Genomic DNA, 21,913 nt, shown 5'->3' with positions numbered 1-21,913 from the left:
CCAAATGGTGGGCCAGCTCCTGGGAGAAGTTGGGCAAATATAAAATCACCCTTATGGGTGGATGTCAGTGTGAAGGAGTGGGCATTCGTAGACAGACTATATTTGTAAGCAGACTTTAGGTAATGTCTACATGCCGAGTCTCCATGATTGAAATCTAACAAATAAAAGGGGTGGGAAGGGCTAGATGGTGCTGGATGACCTCCAGCCAGGAAATAAGAAGGGCTCTGTCTTGCTGCAGCTTCCTATGCATATTATGAAAAGCTCCCAGTGTGCAGTAAGTAACCTCAGTAAGTAAGTAAGTAATCTCTGCAAAAGAGGAGCCGATACAACTGTGCAAGACTGAAGGAAAGTCTGCAGGGCAGATTTAATAAAAGGGATGCTGCGGGGAAAATTTAATAAAAGGAAAGTCTGTGGGGCAGACATATTAAAAAGGAAAATCTGGAAGGCAAAGATAACCCTTCAGCATCTACCAAACATTTAAACATTAGCTCTGGTTAGGCTGACCCTTTAAGCTCCAACACTTTTCATATCAAGTACGGCTTCAGAAGCTATAAATAGCAGATGGCATTATTGTAGTGACTAATCCAGGGTATTAATCTGATTGGAATTCATGCAGCCAGGAAGGAATTTTTTTTCTATAGACAAAATGCAATTAGGTAGTCGCCTTTACCGCTTTTATTATTGCTTCCGTTACATGAAGCAGAGACGTTATAGAGGTACCACAGGGTAAGTCATCCGCACCTTCTGTTTAATAAGTGTTTGATGGGTGCAGCGGATGGATTGCCCATAGCAACAACATTCACTCTTTTCATATTTTGTGATGGGGAAATAAATTGAAATCTGACTGCAATAGGAAGAGAATTGCAAAGAATGGTCTAATAAATCTGCCTGCTATACTTAAATGGGGACTGTGCTTTAAAATGAACCTTATAAAAGCATTTTTTTAAAGAAACATTGTTATTTCTGTAATAAAACATTCTCACCTGTCTGCTCATTATCTTTATTAGAGCCACTAATGCCTCTGTGGACAAACTAAATGAACAATGAGCATGTGCGAGGGATATGCAATTCTGGCCCAGCTAGTCAAGGTTAAGGTGCAGGGGGTTCAGGAGATCCCACATGGCACCCAACACCTAGCGCCTTTGACAACTAGTGGCAGTGAGCGGTACTGCACAGCCCACTGCCATCACTATTCCTTTTCTATTGTGGGTAAATGTACATTTAGCATCTTCCCCAAGGTTCACTAGTATGAGGAAGCAGTAACTGCACCCCAACCTCACTGCCAGTCTGAATATAGCCTTAGAGCTCAGGAGAAAAACTTTACTTAGTAATACTACGAGTGATAACCATCCAGTCCTAGGGCAACAACATTACCTCCACTGTATTTATGGCAGAGACAAGGTTATCACACCGGGTTGCTTTCCTGATTTCCTTTAATTCCCATTGCATGGTAAACATCTTGAAATCAAAATTTTTCACTTTACATAAAAGAGTACACAACCCTTTTATATAAAGTAAAAATAGAAGATATCTTGTGTATCAAAGATATCTTGGGAGGCCGATAATATTGCGATTCACAGGAAGTAACACGGCCGCTGTATTCTGTACTTGTTGCATATGTTCTAATGTATGATATTCTTTACCTGTAAAATGAAAACAAATGCAGCCACCACATCTAAGGACAAGTATGCTGCAGCATATTACATTCTTTTGTCCTTGAGTTACTTACATCGGCTCTTTTTGACAGGTCGCTCCCGTGATGACAGGTCTTCAATTACAGACAAAGAAAGAACAATTTGAAAAAAAGAACTTGAATTGCAAACTTGTAATTCTACCTTTCAGTTCATATATTGATTTACCATTAAAAAAACACTCATTTCATATCAAACTATTAGCTTTTTTGTTTTTTTTATTTTCCATATTTCCAAATGTAAACAATGCATTCAAGCCTTTTTTTTAACAATCAGATGCAAGAAATCGTTAAATACAATCTCCCCTATTATATGTAAAAAGCGACTAAGTCCCCAGCGCGGAAGTTGATAGGACTCCAGGCAAAAATCTGTGTTCAGGTTCCCTTCCATGCAAACTTATTGTTACATTTAAAAAGACTTTACACACTCGTGTAGAACCTTTAAAATACAAATATACAAGATCTCACAGAAATAAAAAGAAACTCGTAAAGCCTGGCTTTACCCTTCAATATGTTCGGTAAAAGCTTACAGTGAAAGCTCGGTACAGTATCAGTGATAAGAGTACAAGAATTAAAGTAACATTCTTGCAATTAAAGGGTCAGTCAACCCAATCCTGATTTTTTAGTTTTGGCTGAAAGCAAGTACACTGAATCAAGCACTGCAATGATATCGCATTTCTGGGTTCCCAACTCTTCCCACCTAATATATTACTATCAGAGGATACAACAGGTTTTTTTTCCCCTTTTGAAAGCAGAATGTGTGCGGAGTCAGGAACCACAGTGTCTTAAGCAATGCAAACAAATTAGAAAATGGTCATTCAAAAAGAACTATTAATGACATATGAGTTTTTGTTCAATATTGCATTAAAATATGAAGTTTCATGACGATTCTGGGGTGCAACCAATGAGCTATACTGATGGATTCTGTTTGACTATGGCCTGCCATGCTCTATTGTGTGTACAGATGTGACGATCTGTATGGCGGCATTGCTGTATGTAAAGAATCATGGTATGATAAGTTATTCTTTGCAAACGTTTATTTATTGAACGACCATTAACGTGTGTACGTAGCTTTCCTGTTAGCCAATAGGAAATCAAGAGCTGACCAACCCTTTAGAAGCATTATTCCTTCATCAGATTATTGCAATAATTTATTCAAAGCTTTTAATATTATCAAAGTGCCGTTGAGCAAAACATATTGGAATAGTAATACATGAAAGGCACTTAGCTATATTTTAAATACACGCCTTCATTAAAACAATGTATTTTAAAGTTACTAAGCAGCTGACATCTGCAGGACTTTTACTAAAGTACATAACAGAATTCATAATAGGGCTTAATTTTATAAGTGGAAAAAAACAGTGCTGTGCCTTAACCTGTAGCAACTTAGCCATAATGCCATTGAAGATCACTTCTGATCAGATCCTGGGAAGCTGAATGACTATTTTTGATTCCCTGGCCGTGAGATAACCCGAATCTAATACCCATTGGTTCCCTTTACTGCAATACTAGCACAGTCTTATTTCTTCTGCTGCATTCCATAATATATTAAAGTTTACCAGGGGAAGTAAGACTGGTAATACTAATTAGTACTAATAGTAATTAATATTAATGGCTGAAGTAAGTGAAGCTGGGAATGCAAAATGCAAAAACCAGGGAAGCTGGGAATCCAACGTTGCAGGGAAATATACAAAACCAGTTAGCAGTCAGTCACAAGAGAAAGACAGAGCGGTGGCATGTTTGCCTTGTGCCAGTGCAGCCCTGGTTCAGATTCTCACCATTAGCAGGTGGTGTGCTTTCCTGGTTTACACTGATCATACTGGTGGGTTCAACTGGCCATTAACCAAAAAAGAAGAAAGCCTGGCACTCTACTTACCAAAAAAAAATAACCCAATAAGGAAGTCATAACCTACCCAAAGGTCCAAAATTAGGAAAGATCATTTCTACAGCCATGGACAGACCTTTTAAGAGATATATCCTAATTGGTTGGACTGATTGTGTCTCCCTGCTACTTAGTTGAAACTAAAGTGACCAATCACAATTCCTGCTTAGGGCATGTCACAATTTATTACAAATTTTCTGTTAGGGCCCCTATAACTGACTCGGTCGTACAGATTGTTGTGATAATTGAGCCAGTTTTTCTAACATCACCAACATCTTAAAGGAAAAAACAGCTCCTCTACTTGACAGTCCAATACAGATGTAGATTTGGATCTTGCAAGTGTACAGCAGCTGTCAGTGGATTCCCTGGGTTCCTTAAAGCTGATGTGAAAACAAAACTATAATTTTCCTTGTATATTACTATAACTGTACTACATGAACCTTTTAATATTTTATGTGCTGCAGACTCCGGTACTGAATGTAACAAGCTATTATTAAGTGTTCTAATCCAGAATAGGTTAGATGTGGGGAAATGGACTGGATGGAAGCTTGCTGCCCAACAAAGCAAATCTGCTCTTAACACTACTGACGCTTCAAGACAAAACCTTCATTTTATGTTGTGCAACCTACAGGGTGCATTTTCTTCCAAAAAAAGGCTTTGGTTTTGTTTTCTCTGGAGGTATCCCCAAGAGCACACTTGACATGAAACACAACTTTGCTGTATCGCCTTACAAGGAGGAGAGTTGTTCGGATAATTTCCTGACGTGACTGCTACACTTTACTCTCACTTTAAATCTCCTTACCATCAATGCGTTTCTCATTCCCTATAAAGTTCAATAATCCCAACACCTTCCCAGCAACTTCAATTACAAAGTCAGACAACAAGGTGCCTTCTTCACAGAGCAACAGAGACTTTGATACCAATTAGTCCACTTAAAGGGCACCTGACAAAAATTCTTGCAATGATACTTAAGGCACCACTGACCCAAAAAAGGAACAGGGAAGGACTCTGAATGTCAACAGCTGTACACTTGATCTTAGACCAAAGCTTGCACCTAAAAAAACAAAATCAGCAACAGCTTTATTTGTATAACACCAATTGAATGTCCCACTTTAGATGCGTTTCACTCCAAGCTGAGCATAATCCCTAATTTGGTTCCATTGGGAGCAAAATGCGTCAGTTTGTTCAGTTGCTGTTAAGCAATGCTGTGCTGTACTGTACTGCTTGGAGTCTGAATGGTTCTTGCTAAATTAATTGACGTTTGGCCACAATAAGCAGTGAGCTGGCACCTAAGGTGAAGGAGATGCACTTTGTAAAATTCCAGTAATAAATAGGCTGATCAGTGGTCCCACCACAAAATGACTGCTTCTGCTAGGGGTGATGTCAGATTTGCATTCATGGTGACACAACAATCTAAGCTTCCTTTTTGCTGCAAATGTGTTGCATGGGATCTGTCAAGATGTCAGCATTCGACCCTCAAACTTTGCAAGGAAGGTTTGATATAGCATCATTCACACCTCAAATAAGAGCTATAAAATGTTAGCTAATCTTCTTATGTGAAGCATGGTAAACATATTTTAGGACAGGCAGTGTACATTAGCTGGATTATCAGACACGGTAAATGAAAGCCCCTGTCCAACCCAGCCTAAAGGTGACTTGTCTGCTTTAACCATTACCCTTAGCACCCAGTGAAAACGAAAAAAAAAAAAGGATCATTAAAAAAAAAACATTATTGCAGGTTATACACCCTCCCCAACTGATACACACAAATGTTTGGAAATACATTCTGTGGAAATCAAACATTCACAATGCCCAGATATTTAGAACAAATAGTAATATGATCTGCAATGTGGATATGACCGAGAACAAGCGAATACATTACGAGCCGTAACTTATACATAACACCTAGAAAACATTCACATATACAGTTTTTTTAGAATGTGTTAGCGGTTGCAACGTACCAATGGATCTTACCATTCTGGTTTGAATACTGTCTAAGGTGAAACAATAAGTACACGAGGTGAGATTATGATTTCATGAAAGGCTTGTCATAACACAAACTTACAGTACGTTATAGACGCTGAACGTGACTTCTGGATATAAGACCTTCAAGCTTATCGAGTTATGGTGCAATGCGTGTCAGGTTATGCTGTATACGCCATGTAACTATACACCAGTGGTGAGCCAACCACCAAGGTTTTGGGGGTTCCAAGATATGACCCGACACCCCCAGTGGGGCACAATTTTTATAATTTTGCTTATCAGTAAAAGAAACAAAAAAAAATGTTTTTAGCGTTATTCCTGACTAAACTGTAGGTAGATTGGTGTTTTTTTTTTTTTGAGATGCAACTCTAATTTAATAAACTCTAATAAATTAATGCCGGGTACTCTTACAGCCACGCAAATCTGTAAGCACTAAGACTGTCAGCAGTGGTAACATCCAGCAACATTTTTACCTCTTCATTCCATTCTCTGATCCAGCTTTATAAATGCTGTTACTGGATAAAAAAAAAAAAATTAACCATACCCTTTTTTTTTTTTTTTTTTTTTTTTTTTTTTTTTTTTTTTTATGGCCACCCTATAGGGCATTACTGGTATAGACTGCCCTTTTTAGAAAGCAAATAGGTGATTCTGGAGGTCAGGTGACCAGTGAAGGGGGTGTTGGGTTCCTGAGTTCTTTATTAAGAGGTCTCCGACACTCTTGAAGAAACAGCCCACATTATACTCGAGAAGGCAAGCGGCGGTGTAGATCTTCTTCTGAAGCAGTCTCCAGGGTTGCTAGAGGCATTAAAGTAGGCGCCACTGCATGATACTCATGTCCTTTCCACCAGTGGAGATAAGGTGGCTGTCCTCATATAAAAAGGTCACATTAGTGACATGGCTGCTGTGTCCACCATAAGCATGGCTGGAGGCCTAAGATAAAAAAAAAAGGTCAGTTTAGTGATGCCAAGGGTAATTCCTAGTCAAATTCCTAATTGGGTCTCTGGATCACGTTAGCTTCCTATATGTGGTCCAGTTTCCTCCCACAACCCAAACACTGAAAAACTGGCTGCTTGTGTGCAACAGTGGGGGCAGGACTTGATTTGAAATCCCCCTTAAATTCTGCATAATCTACTACCAATACAAACCTATAGGAAATACAGACTTCAAACTTAAAAAACGGTAAGCACTTGTTATGTTAGTTATGCTATACTGAAATATGTCAAGTGTAAATTTTAATTACAGTTTCACCTTGGACCACAATTACAGACAAAATGTTTTGGCTTACCCGGAACTGCGAACAAGGATATGAAAAGAGATGAACTTCTCCAAAATCATCTCCCGTAGCTAAGAGCTTCTGATTCCTAGATCTGCAGATAGCATTGAGGTCCGTTCCATCTAAACCATCAGGCCACACCCCTGCGGGAGGAAAAAAAACAGGGATCAATATTGGGTCAGGTTATGACTGTACAAGGGTACAGCTGGTTAAGTGCACTACAAATATTCTCAGATCAATAAACAAGGCTAAGTGGTTGTGCTGTCTGTATGTTGTGATATTTTTTTGAATAGATGTATATGCATGCAAGCTAAAAAACATACTGTGTATCTTCTTGTATTGGCAATGTTTTGGGATATATATACACAATCATAGATATTGTTTAACCCACCATAGAGTACACATTTGTAGAAAGCAGTGATTAACTTCAATTGTGATTCAAATCACAAAATTATTTTCCTGGAACTGTTATTCAAAAGCCAGTTTATGAGAGCAGAACAATGGCTTACCAAAAACCTGGAATCCCAGAGTGCAGGTGTAAGTAGCCCATTCAATATCTCGAGTTGTTTCCACACTGACCACTTGCTTACAGGCTGTAGGAATCCCTGGAAGGAAAAGCAACACATGTTGTATACCTTCTGTGCCAACCTATGCAACCCTCTGCAATTTAAAAGGCAATTACAGTATAAGCAGACTGGTTGTTGGTAATGGAGGGCTGACTGTCAATCCTAGAGCAACACCGGACCCACGCTTGTATTAAAAGGGAATGCTAGTATTAAAGTTTTGTACTATGTTGGCCAGCTACGGATGCAAAACGTTAGGAATACACCATCAATGCTTGGGCTAAATGCTTAATAAATATAGAGGGACAAGAATAAGCAATACTTACCATATTACCTGCTCCTGTAGGCTTCCTTCCAGCTGCAAGACCGGTCTCCTAAATTTAATCCAGCGGTCGCCAACCTGTGGTCCGCAGCTCTGGCCGGTGCGCCCCCGAGTGGGGTCAGGAGCGCCTACTGGCCAGAGCCGTGGACCATGTCTCCCCATATGGATCAGGGCAGGTTCTGGCATCATGGCATCACTTTGGGGGAAGTTACTTCCCCTTTGAGTGACACCTGGCTCCCCACGCATGTGCAGTCTGGAGCTGGTAAATTTAGTGGTCCGTGGGTCAGGAAAAGGTTGGTGACCACTGAGTTAGGCTATATACACACGTGAAATGATTACAAATGGTCAGGCTCATCTCGGGCGAGAATCTGCCATGTGTACAGCTGTGAACAGCGCTGTACACACATTCATTCAAGTGTCACTCCTTTGTCACAGTAAATGATCACCAAAGATCGCTTCCAGTAACCAATATTGAACGTGTGTACCCAGCATTAGCTCTATTTGCCGCTCGTTTAGCTTTCAGATTTCATCACACACAACACAGGACCAGCAATCCTGCAATTTATGAGAAGACAACGGAGGGTCTTCCACTGGGACAAGCGGGAGGAGAGAGCTGACTGCCCAGTATGACTTTAAATGCTGCTCTTTTCTGGCTAATTTAGTTATAATTAATTTTTATAGCATCGGTGGCTTTTTTCAAAATGGTTCATAAAAAATAAACTTAATGGGTCCCCCCAAGGCTTGCACCTTTAAAACTTAAGTTATTCAATAGTGATGGACCTTTGTTGCAAAATTACCAAATATATTTTTTTACATACTCACAGTATAATATTTCGTAATCACCAGAATTGGACATCATATACTGGGAATTCACAGACCAGTCCAGGTGAGTGATAAAACTGGAGTGACCCTGGGAGGGAATAAAAAAAAGACAAGTTTTTATTAATAACCAGTATTTATATAGTGCCAACATATTATGCAGCGCTGTACATTAAATAGAGGTTGCAAATGATAGACAGACACAGAAAGTGACTTAGGAGGAGGGGAGGACCCTGCCCCGAAGAGCTTACAATCTAGGAGTTAAACTCCAGTCTAAGCGGCAAGTTTCCTCTGTGTCTTTAAAACTCACCATGCATTTACCAATCCGACTGTATTTTCTTCCATTCTCGTTAACGGCATAAATATAGATGCAGTTGTCATGGGAACCGATTGCAAGGAAATTTCCATCTATTTAGAGAGACAGAAAAAGAAGCCGGTTCCAGAAATTAGTCAGCGAAAAAGAAGAGAATTGTGACAGACTGCTCAAGGGGTAAAAAAATATTTTTATTTATTTTGGAGAGGCTCTGTGCTACATCAAGTTTTTTAGGATTTCCCACTTCCTGACTGGGTGACAATGGTCATCGGACAAACAGAGCAGATGACCCTCATCGGAGGGAACTGGGCAGCCATAACAACCTGACAGGGCTTCTAATCCTCCCATTAACATATCCAAAATAAAAAGTTTTGGTTACAGATACATTTTAGAACTGATGTATAGACCTAACTACTGCTTATTTGTCAAGCAGAGCATGCAGAGTATAATTATAAATTATCAATGGTGGTTTAGGCTAAGCAAAACCTATTAGATGCTAGATCTGGTAAAGGAACAATATCTCCCTGATTGAAAATCAATCAGGGAACTATTCAATATTGAACATACATTAGAAGAAATCTCCTTCAAAATCAATTGCAATGCTGCCCCCCCACCCTTACTTTGTACCACTAGGTAAAAAACTAGAAAGCCATAGATTGCTACTGACTTGTACTCAAGTATTTGCTTAAAATCCACTGAAAATGAATTTGATTTTTATCGCACTGAACATGTAATCTGTTAAAAAGTTGCACAGTGCGTGCATAGCATATATCAGCAGAAGGGGTTTGTGTGCTGGGAGCTTAAAATGGCCCCAAGCTCTTTCAGCATATGAATAAGTTGTATGTATGATGCATATGTTTGTATGAGTGGCACTTCAATTCTAAAACCTTTTATTTTTTTATTTTGGCTAGATTTTCATTGAAGTCAGCTTTATTGGGAGCTGATACCATAAGCACATGCTGCTTGCTGTCAATGTTTGAAATCGTACAGAGGACGGGATGAAAGCGATACCGACCTGGTGAATAGCACATGACTGAAAGCTGCTCGTTGCCATCTGTATGTACCGTGACCAGATCTTTGGTCTCCGTATCCAATACAAACCACCTGTCAACGTAAGATCCCCAATCAGATAAGAGACTGAACCAATGATGTGTACATAACACTCATCACTGCACATATTACACAGAACACAGAACAATAAACTAATCCTAGTGAATGATTGATTAAAAAATTATTAAAAGAGAAACTTCATTGTAATGTCAGCAGGTGTGTACTGCAACCTTTGTCTAAATGGTATTGGTAATGTGCAAACCATTTTCATGACTATTACATTTATAGATTTATAGAGTCTCCTTTAGGTTTCTATATGTAGGTCTATAGTGCCAGCCAGCTTTGCTGAAAGAATTACTGAAATAAGTCCTAGTACAGTCACTAGAATTGTTCAGATATTCATCTTGAGTCTCCAACTCATCCCAAAGGGTTGAGGGCTCTGTGCAGGACACTCCATATCAAACTCTGACTTTGTATATAGGGACACTTAGAGCCATAGAGCCATGCAGGAACATTAGAACCTTTCTCAAACTTAAATACTCAAATAAATGAAGGCACACAATTATCTAAAACATCTTTGTATGATGTATTATTAATAGCACCATTCACTGGAAACACCAGAACTCCACTTAGAGGGCGTTCAGATGCTTCCTGCCATATGGTGGGTGCGATATCAAGTATCCACAAACATTTGGTAATATCAGGAAATATCAAGAGATATTCTGCTTGGGTATATACTATGTGTATAGAATAACAAGCTTTTAAAACTTTACCACACACAAAAGCATGTATAGAAAAAGTTAACACCTTAACCCTCCATTAACAGGTTGCCATACTTCTGCAGTAGTACTAGGAACTCTGAATGCAAACCAATATGCCACATAATGACCACTAGGGAGTGATATTTGTTTCTCTATCCATACATATTGCAACACAAGACTTTTGTAATGCATTTATACTGTTTTACTTTTTAGTGTATTAGTATAGTACTAGTTTTCCACACATTGGTGGCAGCCATCCCTGCTAAACTGGGGAAACTACTATATTCTGTCGCACATTTGTGGCTGTGTCACCTTCCCAGTCATTGGAAAAAGAATTAACCTGACTTGCAGAAATGCACATACTTTGGTAAGTTTAGTTATATGTACTTCATCCTTGTTAATGTACTTACCTCCCTGTAAGAGTCCCAATTGCTACAACAGAACCGTTTGGATGAAAGCCGGCAGACTGGGCTGGGTCCTAAAAGAGAACATTTTCCAATGAGTTCTGTTACTCCAATCACCTGAATCACATAAAACCTTGATTTCCCTTTGCTCATCCCATTGACAAATAGCTACTTACCTCAATAATTTTGTTCCAGACTGGCCGATGGCTTGTTGCATCCCACAATATTATCTGCTTGTCATGGCCACAGGTCAGGAACTGAGACTTCTGGGAATGTTCAGCCAGCCCCCACAGTTCATCTGTATGACCCTGAACAACACAACGTTCACAATTTTACATGGACTGAGTGAAAAGGAGTACGGAGGAGCAGAAACAGATGCTGTGGTCATAAAGGGCTGTGTATATGCAACTAATTCTTTTTTACTAGCTAATTTGAATGAAGACCGTAATATGAAAAAAGTGGGAACATGCAAACATCCCAAGTGAACAGGAACAGAGCCGGAAATCATGGCAGAGGGATCTCAAATAAGTATTTAAGACAAATCACTTTTGGGTGGAATAACCCTTTAGTTTTTAAAAGCTCTATATAAAGTGCCCAGTACAATGTAGCAGGTGGATATTCCGTTTCTATTTGGATACTTTTTGTACATTTATTTTTTTTTTTTTTATTAAAGCACCTTTTCCCTTCATGACACCTGCATTACCACAAATATAACATTATAAATAATGTGTAACAGAACTCAGCCTACCTGGGTAATGGTGGTGAAGTCTCCAGATAAGGTACCTTGAAGAACAAAGTTTCTAGTGGTACCAATTAACACAATGTCCCCTTTTCCTTCTGCCACCGTACGTACAGGTCCAAACTGTTCTGGAATCTTATGGATTAAAAAAGAATGTCAAAATAATTAGTAACGGCCAACAAATGACGTCCCAACTTTTCTTCACATTACTTATAGGACAGGAGAAGTGTTTTTTGGAGCTAATCTAATTATATATGCTAAATTATTTGCATCAAAGTTTTAATCTTAACAAATAAATACTACATCAATGCTTTTTTAAAAAAAATTAAAGAAAATTTAAAAAAGTTCTAGTTTTGTTTAATCCCCACTTAAACGTATATATTCTCACCTCAACTACACTTAATTTCTGATAGTTCCCATCCCAGGATATCAGTTTCCGGTCCTTTCCTCCAGACACCAGCGTGCCGTCTCTCTGCATGCACAGTGCAAATATTCCACCCTCATGGGCTCCCTGGACAGCATGGCTGATCCTATTGCTACCTAAATGAATATAAAAAAAATCTTCATTATTCATCATTTCTATGCATTATCAGCATAATTAACACTGAAGATCCTTAGCTGAAGCTGACAGCGGATACAGAGCCATACTTTGATCCTTTCCCTTGCAGAGGAAATCATCAGATCTGCCGGAGGAGAGAGTTTCTAACAAGTTGGAAAATCCTGCTGTGTGATAATGAGAGCCTGGGACTGCCTGAAACCTTCGCTGAAAGGGATTAAAAGATATCTAAACCCAAGAACAAAAATGCAATAGATTGCAGAGTAGCAGTCCTTAGACGTGTGGCTGCATTTTCTTTTCCACCTGCTTGTACTACTAACCTGTCCTCTACTTCTCATCTCCATTACATCAGAAGGTGCTAATTTGTAGAACACAGAATGTAACCGGGAAAACTGATGTTGTTGTCTTCTTCTGTCACTTAAACCCTCACTACTTCCCACCACTCCATATCCCCCCTTGTGTGATCCTTCACGATTCTTTCCAACGACAAAAGACTGAAAGATGCATGATCAAGCTCTGTACAAACAGAGCCATTCTGCTCTATAGAGGGGGCGAACGATGGAGCGACACCCCACTGCGCTTTCATGTCTTCACTTCCAGTGTTCAACCCAGAAATTTTTTTAAGCCGGGTGGGAAGAAATTTTAGGTGGGTGGCAGCCCCTGTATTGTGACCAAACTCTTTGGTAACCACCTAAAAACAGCCAGGTGGGTTACTGAAAAGTGCCGGGTGGTGCGCCCAGCTAAAAGTGCCTGGGGAGAACCCTGACTTCCTTACGATCGTTCCTCATTTATGGGTCCGCCAGGACGGATCCGTGAACAGCGAGCGCTGTACACACGCCTTGTCCGATACCAGCCCTGAGGTGATTATCGGACAATAATCATCTGATGTGTGTATGTAGCCTTAGGGTAGGATAAATAAAAATGTAATTATCTTAAAAATGTGAATAAACAGTGGTACAGTGGCTCAGAAATTAGCACTTTGGTCTTTGCAGCGCTAGGTCCCAGGTTCAAATCTTGGCCATGGCACAATCTGCATGGAATTTGCAAGTTCTCCCCTTGTATGTGTGGGTTTCTTCCCGCATTCCACATTGACAGTTTACTCCCAAATTGACCTTAGACTGTGGTTATGACATATGGCTGTGGTAAGGACATTAGATGGTGACCCCCTTTGTGGTACTGACATTACTATGGACTATATAATACTAGGTAATATTAATAATACTTTAACTTCAGATATTGACTTTTTTTAATCAATCTCTCACTTTTTTGGGATTACAAAATGAAAGAGTTTTTACCTTTTCCCCAAACCAGAAGGTTCCCACTGGAGTCTCCTGTAATGGTGTCCCCATTTTCAGAAAATGTGACGCACAACACAAACTTTGGTTTTTCTTGTTTCTGCATGAGAATCAAAACACATCCTTCAGATGATCATTGGTATACATTGTTGATTGATATAATACAGTAACCTGGGTATAACAGATTTAGTTACAATGGTCTTTTCCTAGCTTGAAAGATTACAAGGGGTTATGTTCCTCCTCTGAGTCATTTAGCTCATCAAAAAGCCCAAAATGCTTTTCAAACTGACTGTCCAAGATACACACCGTAATAAAAGTTTTAGTTTTTAAATACTATACGCATAATTAAACAAATCTCCTAAAGCCTAACATTACCAGAACCCATTTCGGTTTTCTTTAAAAGAGATACCTTACATGTTATTCAAAATGGCACTGTTTCCTGATCGCCCACCTCCATGCAAGGAATACTCACCGTTTCCAACCATGCTGCCTCACAGCTTCCCCTCTGAAGGAGACTAAGCGCTGATTAAGTTTTTGTATCAGACCCTAAATTATATCTCTGCCATTCTACCCTAAGTGACAGTGTTGGGGGCAGAAAATTTGCTGCCAGGCCCAAGCACTGTCACATTGGGAAGCCCCGTTCCTTTCCTTTCCATGAGCTGCAGAGGAAGCCAAAAATTAATAATTAGTATGTTAACCTTGGCGTAGTTATCTGGAAAGGGTGTCATGTATCCCTGACTGAGGAAAATTAGTGTCTTATTTATTTTATCACTAATTTGTTGCTTTTCTAAATGGACTGTGATGTTTGGCTCTGTTCTATTCTGTTGACATTGTGGAAGGGGGTTTGGTTTTGTATATTCATCCCTCGCTACTTCCATCCCTAGTTAGGCTACATACACACATGCAATAATAGTAGTTGGAAAGGATCTTTCACAATCCTTACCAACAACAAAACACTGAACAATGCATGAACGAGCGAAGAGGGGAGAACGATGGAACGGCACTCCTCTGCGCTCTCTCCCCTTCACTTTTATTACGATTGTTCCTGGTCCGTCATCCATGGATCCGCCAGGACAGTCGTCCGGACAACAATCCCTGTACACACGCCAGATTCTCGTCCGATATCAACTCTGAGACGATTATCAGACGAGAATCATCTGACTTGTGTACGTAGCCTTAATTAGAAACTTTCAATCCTTACCTTTTTATATTTTCATAACAATGAAATAATAATGGAAAGTATCTATGGTGTACCCAAAGGATCCCCTAAGCCATAGCATGCTCTATATGCTAATATGACTCAATTTGGAAAACCAACACGTTCCCTATGCTTTATACTGTAAAAATATTTAAAAACAAGAATTTATAAACTAAAAAATGGTAATAATAAAACTAAAAAATGGCACTAAAGTGACCACTGATATGGTCAGTTTTCTTGAGTGAGTGAATTATGCCATTGTACCTCAAACAATCCTTGCTTCTTAATCAAAGCACTTCCTTCTAGGGTCCAGAAATAAAGATGTGATTTTCCGCAGGTCACAATGATGTTTGTATCTGTTGGATGGAAGTCGGCTACAAACACAGCTTCATTTGAACACTGAAAATAAAAGAGAACAGCTAAAATAAAACTGGATTTACAAAACATATGGTTTTAAAAATCAATACACATAAAAACATAAAATAAACCCATCAAAGACCAGAGCAACTCAAACAGAGTATAATACTAAAAAGAAAATAATATAGGTAGGGCTGCGTTCAATGTAAACCACAGGTTCCCTTTTAGTAATAAAGCCACAAATAACTTCAAAGGGCCAACAAGAAGTTAACATAGCTTGACTACAATAAAAGCTGTCTATATTTGTGGATCTACCGATAACTTTGACATGTGGTTTTCATTTGAAGTATTGCTTTTTTAGTTGTCATATGCTCAGTTTGAGTTGCTGCGGTTTACTTTAAACCTCTTGGTATTTACAAAATATAGATTAATGTTCCCTTGCATCATGTCCCATGGAGAAAAGAGCAAAGCCAAGCCTCTTCCAAGGTTTAAAGTTTTGACTTTGGGTGGTTGGCAGTTCTCTTTCTCACCAACAGAATAATTCCTGCTCATATGTCAACAATGATACCATTACTACTTAAAATGTATTCGTTTAATACTGTAATTGTTAGATATTTTCACAGTAGAAAAATATACAAATAGGAAAAATAGATTAATTGCAATCCCCTTCCCCCAAACCCATGGTTTTAGGTTTCCTTATTAGTGCAAATGAGTGTAATTTAGCTTTAACACCAAAGCACAGGCCTCAAATTGCACATTTGGTGTAGAATAATGATAAGGCTTGCTTTCAAAGATAATGAGATAACATGCTGTACACCTGTTACCTTTACATCTGCCAACTTCTCCTCCTTCTGCCAGTCCCACATGGAAAGCACGTGGTCGTTGGAGTCATCCACTGCGCACAGGTTTCCTCCTCCGTTCTAAACAAAGAAGCAAAAGATCCAAAATCAGCTGGGGGCCAAAGAAAAGGATAGTTATAAAAAGACAGAGCACCCTATCAGTGAAGGTGTAGAGATGACCATACAGGTAAAGTGCACCTAAATCCTAAAACAAAAATGTAATATATTGCAGCTGATCTGCCCCTAAATGTGGTGGTTGCAATATTTTCATTCATAAGGGTTTTCCTCTAATTTTAAACTGGTGGTTCTACCAATACCTTATTTCTTGTCCTGGGGTGAAAACACTTACTTGCTACATTTTTGGAGAAGCAGCATTGTCACCCCAAGACAAGTGTGATAACACTAAACTACTTCCCATCCCTTCTCCCAATGATACTTCACAAGGGGGTATCCACAGAAGGACTAGACAGGGCCAATAACACTGCAATCAAAGTTTTAGCTCTACATTTTTTGCAGGAGCTTCCATGGTTTCAAACCTTTCATTGTATTAGAAATCCTGTCGCAAATATTGGCCCCACCCAGCTCTGAAAATGACAGCCTTCAAAGCAACAGACATAACCAAAAATCCAGTCCTTTTTAGTACTTACAGATTTGGAGAAAGCCACGCATGTGACGGCTCGATCAAAGAAACCCATGCCGATGACATGTAATGTATTGAGAGTCACAGAATCCCAAACACGGACATGTGGCGGTAATTGCTGTAAAAAACAAAAGATAATCACTCACCCTGATCACATTCAACTTATAGAAACAAAGCATCATGGAATAGTTTAGGACTGATCTATGTGTATTGTATTTCACACTTAGATAAAACATTTTATGCATATTGTTTTATATTAGCAGGATAATGCACCGGCCAAAAGGTTCATACAGAATATAAATCTATACCAGGTGCTGCTTCACTTGTTTTATAGCGTTCAGGTTATAAGGCAAAATTAGGTGTAAAGGAGCTGCCAAGATTACTAAATATAATAACGAACACTGTAACGAATGCAAGCTAATGTGCAATGCAGAACCTGACACCCCAAAACCGATGTCTGTATCCACCCCCTACTCAGTATGTGATTCACAGAGGTGAATTGTAATATGGGAGTGTATAGTGTTCCAGCTTTGATATGCTGGTAACAGTGCTCCCATGTAGGTCCTGGTTTTCAAAGAACATCCATATGTGTAATTTATTGCGTTCAACAAGATGAGCGAGATGAAGCCATAAAGCCGCATACACACGTGCAATAATAGTTGTTGGAAAAGATCTTTAACAATCCTTTCCAACAACTATTATTGCATGATGCATGAACGAGTGCTGTACGTACAGCACCGTTCTGCTCTATGCAGAGGGGAGGGGGGGAGCGACCATGCAGCACCCTGCTGCGCGCTCTCTCCTTTCCTTTCTAGGATCATTAGTCACTCATCGTCTGTGGATCCGCCAGGGCGGTCATTCGGACGATGAACAACTGGCGCTGTACACACGCCAGTTTCTGGCCCGATATCGGCCCTGAGCCAATTATCGGTCGAGAACTGTTGGACGTGTGAATGTAGCTTTACTACTCTCATCACTTCAATGGAAAAAAATAGCTAGCCAGAGTTCCTCTACAAAGCCAAATTTAATATTATGTTTCAGCTAGCTTTTTATTTTAAATGCAACATGTGTAATATTTACATAAATCATTATAATCTGTAGCTAGCAACATTTATGAAAGTTCAACAACTTGACTCTAGAGGGAGCCAAATAACTACAAAATAAAAATGTGCATACAGACAAGGGAGCAACAAAACTGTAACTGCAGCCTGGGAATCGCAATCAAAAAGATTCTAAAAAATATGAAATCAGTGTATATATTTTTTTTGTTATTTAATGACAGTAAATTATGGAGCCAAAAGCCTTTATAGTGGTTGCCCTGTAAGGATGCCCGCTGTTCTGTAAATACAGATACCATAAAGATACCATACTCCTTCTCGGCATCCCCTGCACTGAGCCTGCACAGCCGAAGGGGAATTTGGAGTTGTACTGAGCTGAAGAATGGTTCTTGATCAATCCCAGGCTGCCATTGCCTGCTGGGTCCCTATAGCCTCTCTGCATAGGTTCCAGTGCCTTTTGTAGCGTTTAGCTGGGCTAATCTGTACTGGAGAGGTTCTCCTGTGATTACTGTTGCTGGCCATTGCCTGTTCCCTGACCCATTGTTTACCTGCAGCCTGGACCGACCTCTGCCCGTGACCCCGACTCTGCTTGTGCCCACACCCTTATACCTCGATTGGTGGACTGATCACCTGTGTATGACTTTGGCTTTGTACTCCGGCTTTGCCAAGTAGTTCCTGTACTGCTTAATCTGTGGGGCCCTGGTTCTCTGCAAGCCCATCCCCCAGATGCCATCCCTTGCGTAATTAGTCCTGGGACAACTGTATGCTGGGAGTTGCAGCCAGTCACCCGAGGCTAAGCGAGGGTTTGCTAGGTGAAGACTACGGCGTTAGATTGGGGGCACATTTTTTTTTTTCACCAGCACATCAGGTTGGTTTAGGCAAGAACTTTTCCATGCCAGAGGTATCCAATCAATAATGTTTAGTGAATATAAATTGGCCTGCCAGACAGAGAGAAGCTAAATAGTTGTGCTGCAAGGCTTATATGCTAAGAACCATCATGCTGACAGAAGAGAAAAAAAGTAGAAAGTGAAAGCAAAATAAACTCATCAGTCTGCTGCTTCCCCTTTTTTCGTCCAATCACGATTGGGGAGGGACAAGACCTGCATGTGCTATTTAACTGCAGCAGAGAAAAATTAGGTCTCCTTGCTTTGGTAAAAATCTCAGGACTGTTTAAACAGAAATACAATTTTTGGCAGGCAAGGGAGCGCAAATATGTATTTAGCTGTGTACCTAGCCTAATACTGTGTAATTAGCCATTCACCCAGGGCTATGACCATTTGTCATATACAAATTTCTCATGTTAAAACTTTAAAAATGTTTTGTAAGACAATCAATGTATTTAAATAAAAATATGGAAGGTATGCAAAGTATGAAAAAAAATTCATTTTCAGTGCAAGCCTAAATGTTTTCTCCTATACACCCATAACATTTTATTCAGCAGCACACTTGCAAGCAGTCATCCCCAAGGCTCCTTTTTGAATACAAGGCTTCTGCAGAATCAGTCAATCCCCACACTCAATAGAAAACAAAACTGCACAAAGATGAGAATGGCTTTTATAGTCTGGAATGACACCAGGGAGGGCTGATCTCACTTTGTACCTTGTAACAGAAAGGGAATTACTTACTTTACCATCCTTGGATGTCCCTGCAACCTGGCCTGTTGCTATAGTAATTTTATCAGGATGGACTGCAAGGCTATAAGAGAAAAGAAAAAAATAAAACTTATGCAGACTTTGCCAAGGCTTTTAATAATTAACACACACTTCTAAGAGTCTGTAGAAACAGAGCAGCTCTGCAGAACAAGCCAGGATGACTCACTGTCTGACAAGCATCTGCTAAGCAGGGTGCACTTTCATGTCAGTTGCATAAAGCAGTGTTAACTGTTTCCCACCATGGGAATGTCCGCTTGTCTATGATGGTGGACACGCTGTGCACCACTGCTGAGGATGGCAACTCGCAGCATGGAAATGTGTGTTGTATTTTTAGATGTTATGTGCAGGAAAAAAGACTTTTTTTTCCCATAAAACAGGTGATATTAAAATATTGCACATTAAATGCTGCTGTCATCTGCAATGAGCTTTTCCAGATGGGAGTGCTCTGATTAGACTGCAGCAAAGAACGCTGCTTGCACACAACAGTGGTCTAGTTCTAATGTATGATGGGGGGGGGGTTGGATATTTTGTTTTTTACTATGACTGGCCAGCTTTACCATCTATATGATAATATTACACAGTACTTATATAGAGAGCGCTGACATATTACACAGCGCTGCACAAAGTCCCTAGTCACTAGCTGTCCCACAATCTAATGTCCCTACCATAGTCATATGTCTTTAATACAGTCTACAGTCAATTTTTTTGGGGAAGCCAATTCACCAAACTGCATGTTATTATTTTATTTGATTGTGGGAGGAAACCCACGCAAACACAGGGAGAACCTGCAAACTCCTTGCAGAAAGTGTTCTGGTCAAGATTCAAACCTTAGATCCAGCGCTGCAAAGGCCAGAGTGCTAACCTCTAAGCCATCGTGTCTCCTCTAATAAACAGTATTTATATAGCGCAAACATATTACGCAGCGCTGGACATTAAATAGGGATTACAAATGACAGACAGACACAGGAGGAGGAGGATATAAACAGAAAGACTGTTATAAAGTCCAAGGAATCTGTTGGCAAAATTTCTTATAGGTGTCTGGACTTCAAAAGTTGATTATATTTATAATAATCTCTAAGCAAGCATGTACCTGTTTATTATACTTACCATTTACAGATGTTTTCAGGCCAATCATGTAACATGCAGGGTCCTCTATCTATTCTCTGGCACAAAATGGTCTTCAATGGTGCTTCACATAATACTGGCAGTGCAATTCACTGCATTATTGTGCTGCGAGTGCAAACTGCTGTGATGTAGCACCCCATGGGGCAACCCCATCATGCCCCGCACTCAGAATAAGTGGGTTGAAAGACATCAGGTATCAAAAGGCAGCAATTGTAAAAAGTAAAAAATCAACGCTGGGTAAATTCAAGCCAGGAGTTGTGTGAATTGCAGATCTGCAGGAAATTGTGCCAGAGTGAGTAACTATAAGAGCTGATTTTTTACTTTTTAGAATTGCTGGCCTGCTATTTAAAGCGTGTCTAAACTCAGAATTTTCACTTTACATAATACGGTAGACAACCCTTTATTTTAAACTAAAAATTCTGTTTGTTATTTTTAAGTGCAACACCTTTTTTTTTTTTTTAACCCCCCCTTAATTCTTGATTGCCTAGCCGATCAAGAATGAATGGGAGCGCAGAGCCTCCCGGGATACCAATGTCACGCATCCCAGGAGGCTCTTGGCTGCTCCGCGCATGTTAGGGCATGCGCAGAAGGAGCCCTTTCAACAAAAGAAAAAAAAAATTGCCGATCTCACGCATACGCAGTAAGAAGTTTTTTTCCCAATCTTACGTCACCTGATCTCCCGCCTGTGTCGGGTGACATAGGAAGAAGAGGGGAAAAGATGGCGGCGCCTGGTGTTCCTTCTGCACTGGCCTGAAGACAGATACCAGGACGACGCAGGATGCGATGGCAGAAACCACCCATGGATTGACTGCTCTACGGGTTCGAAGGTGTGATTTTTTTTGTTTTACGTTTACTTTTTCTTTAAATTTAAAAAAATATACATACATAACATATATTCAATCTTAGATTGTAAGCTCTACTGGGCAGGGACCTCTCCTCCTCTTGTGTTATTGTGTCTGTTTGGGCTAAATAATAACTTAAGATAGATTAATAATACACACACACATTTCTGGTGTAAAACCATATTCCATATTAAAGTATTATTCAAGTATATTAGTAAGTTTCATGGACTCACCACTTGACGTCATCATTGTGACCGGTGTAATGTCGTTGCAGTTGTTCTTCTACATTATACAACACAACAACAGAAGCTATAAAATAGACGGTTTCTCCAGTGGGTAGTAGGTACAAATTGCTGCGGCAGTCTCGCCCTCGATAGCCATAGCTGGAATACTAGTTAAGTTGTATGTGTCACAGAAATTTTTTAAAAATACATTAAGGTTTTTAAGAATGGTGGCCACACATTCACCGGCAGGGCTAAGCATATGTGAAACAGAAACCCCTCGTCTGGCTGAATTTGCCTGTTCATGCTAACGCGGAGAAGAGGCAAGCAG

General features: G+C 39.8%; 1 protein-coding gene across 9 annotated transcripts in view; it reads right to left on the bottom strand.

Annotated features, from left to right (window-relative positions):
* Positions 1-1,891: 1,891 nt before the first annotated feature.
* Positions 1,892-21,913, bottom strand: part of EML1 (EMAP like 1) — a 90,001-nt gene continuing 69,979 nt past the window's right edge. For all 9 annotated transcript variants that reach the window (XM_072428586.1, XM_072428582.1, XM_072428584.1 and 6 more), the window contains 16 exons: positions 21,595-21,744; positions 19,368-19,437; positions 16,692-16,802; positions 16,030-16,125; positions 15,113-15,247; positions 13,651-13,750; positions 12,188-12,339; positions 11,809-11,934; positions 11,237-11,368; positions 11,067-11,134; positions 9,861-9,949; positions 8,843-8,940; positions 8,536-8,623; positions 7,338-7,433; positions 6,841-6,971; positions 1,892-6,485 (listed from right to left, as the gene is read on the bottom strand). In XM_072428586.1, the coding sequence (XP_072284687.1) occupies positions 6,360-6,485; positions 6,841-6,971; positions 7,338-7,433; positions 8,536-8,623; positions 8,843-8,940; positions 9,861-9,949; positions 11,067-11,134; positions 11,237-11,368; positions 11,809-11,934; positions 12,188-12,339; positions 13,651-13,750; positions 15,113-15,247; positions 16,030-16,125; positions 16,692-16,802; positions 19,368-19,437; positions 21,595-21,744 (1,768 nt within the window). In that variant the 3' untranslated portion in view covers positions 1,892-6,359. The remainder of the gene's footprint in view (positions 6,486-6,840; positions 6,972-7,337; positions 7,434-8,535; positions 8,624-8,842; positions 8,941-9,860; positions 9,950-11,066; positions 11,135-11,236; positions 11,369-11,808; positions 11,935-12,187; positions 12,340-13,650; positions 13,751-15,112; positions 15,248-16,029; positions 16,126-16,691; positions 16,803-19,367; positions 19,438-21,594; positions 21,745-21,913) is intronic.

This window comes from Pyxicephalus adspersus, chromosome 12 (assembly GCF_032062135.1).
Source record: "Pyxicephalus adspersus chromosome 12, UCB_Pads_2.0, whole genome shotgun sequence".
In the NCBI taxonomy this organism is placed as follows: domain Eukaryota; kingdom Metazoa; phylum Chordata; class Amphibia; order Anura; family Pyxicephalidae; genus Pyxicephalus; species Pyxicephalus adspersus.
The sequence above is the reverse complement of the archived record's forward strand: the minus strand, read 5'-3'. Positions and strand labels throughout refer to the sequence as shown.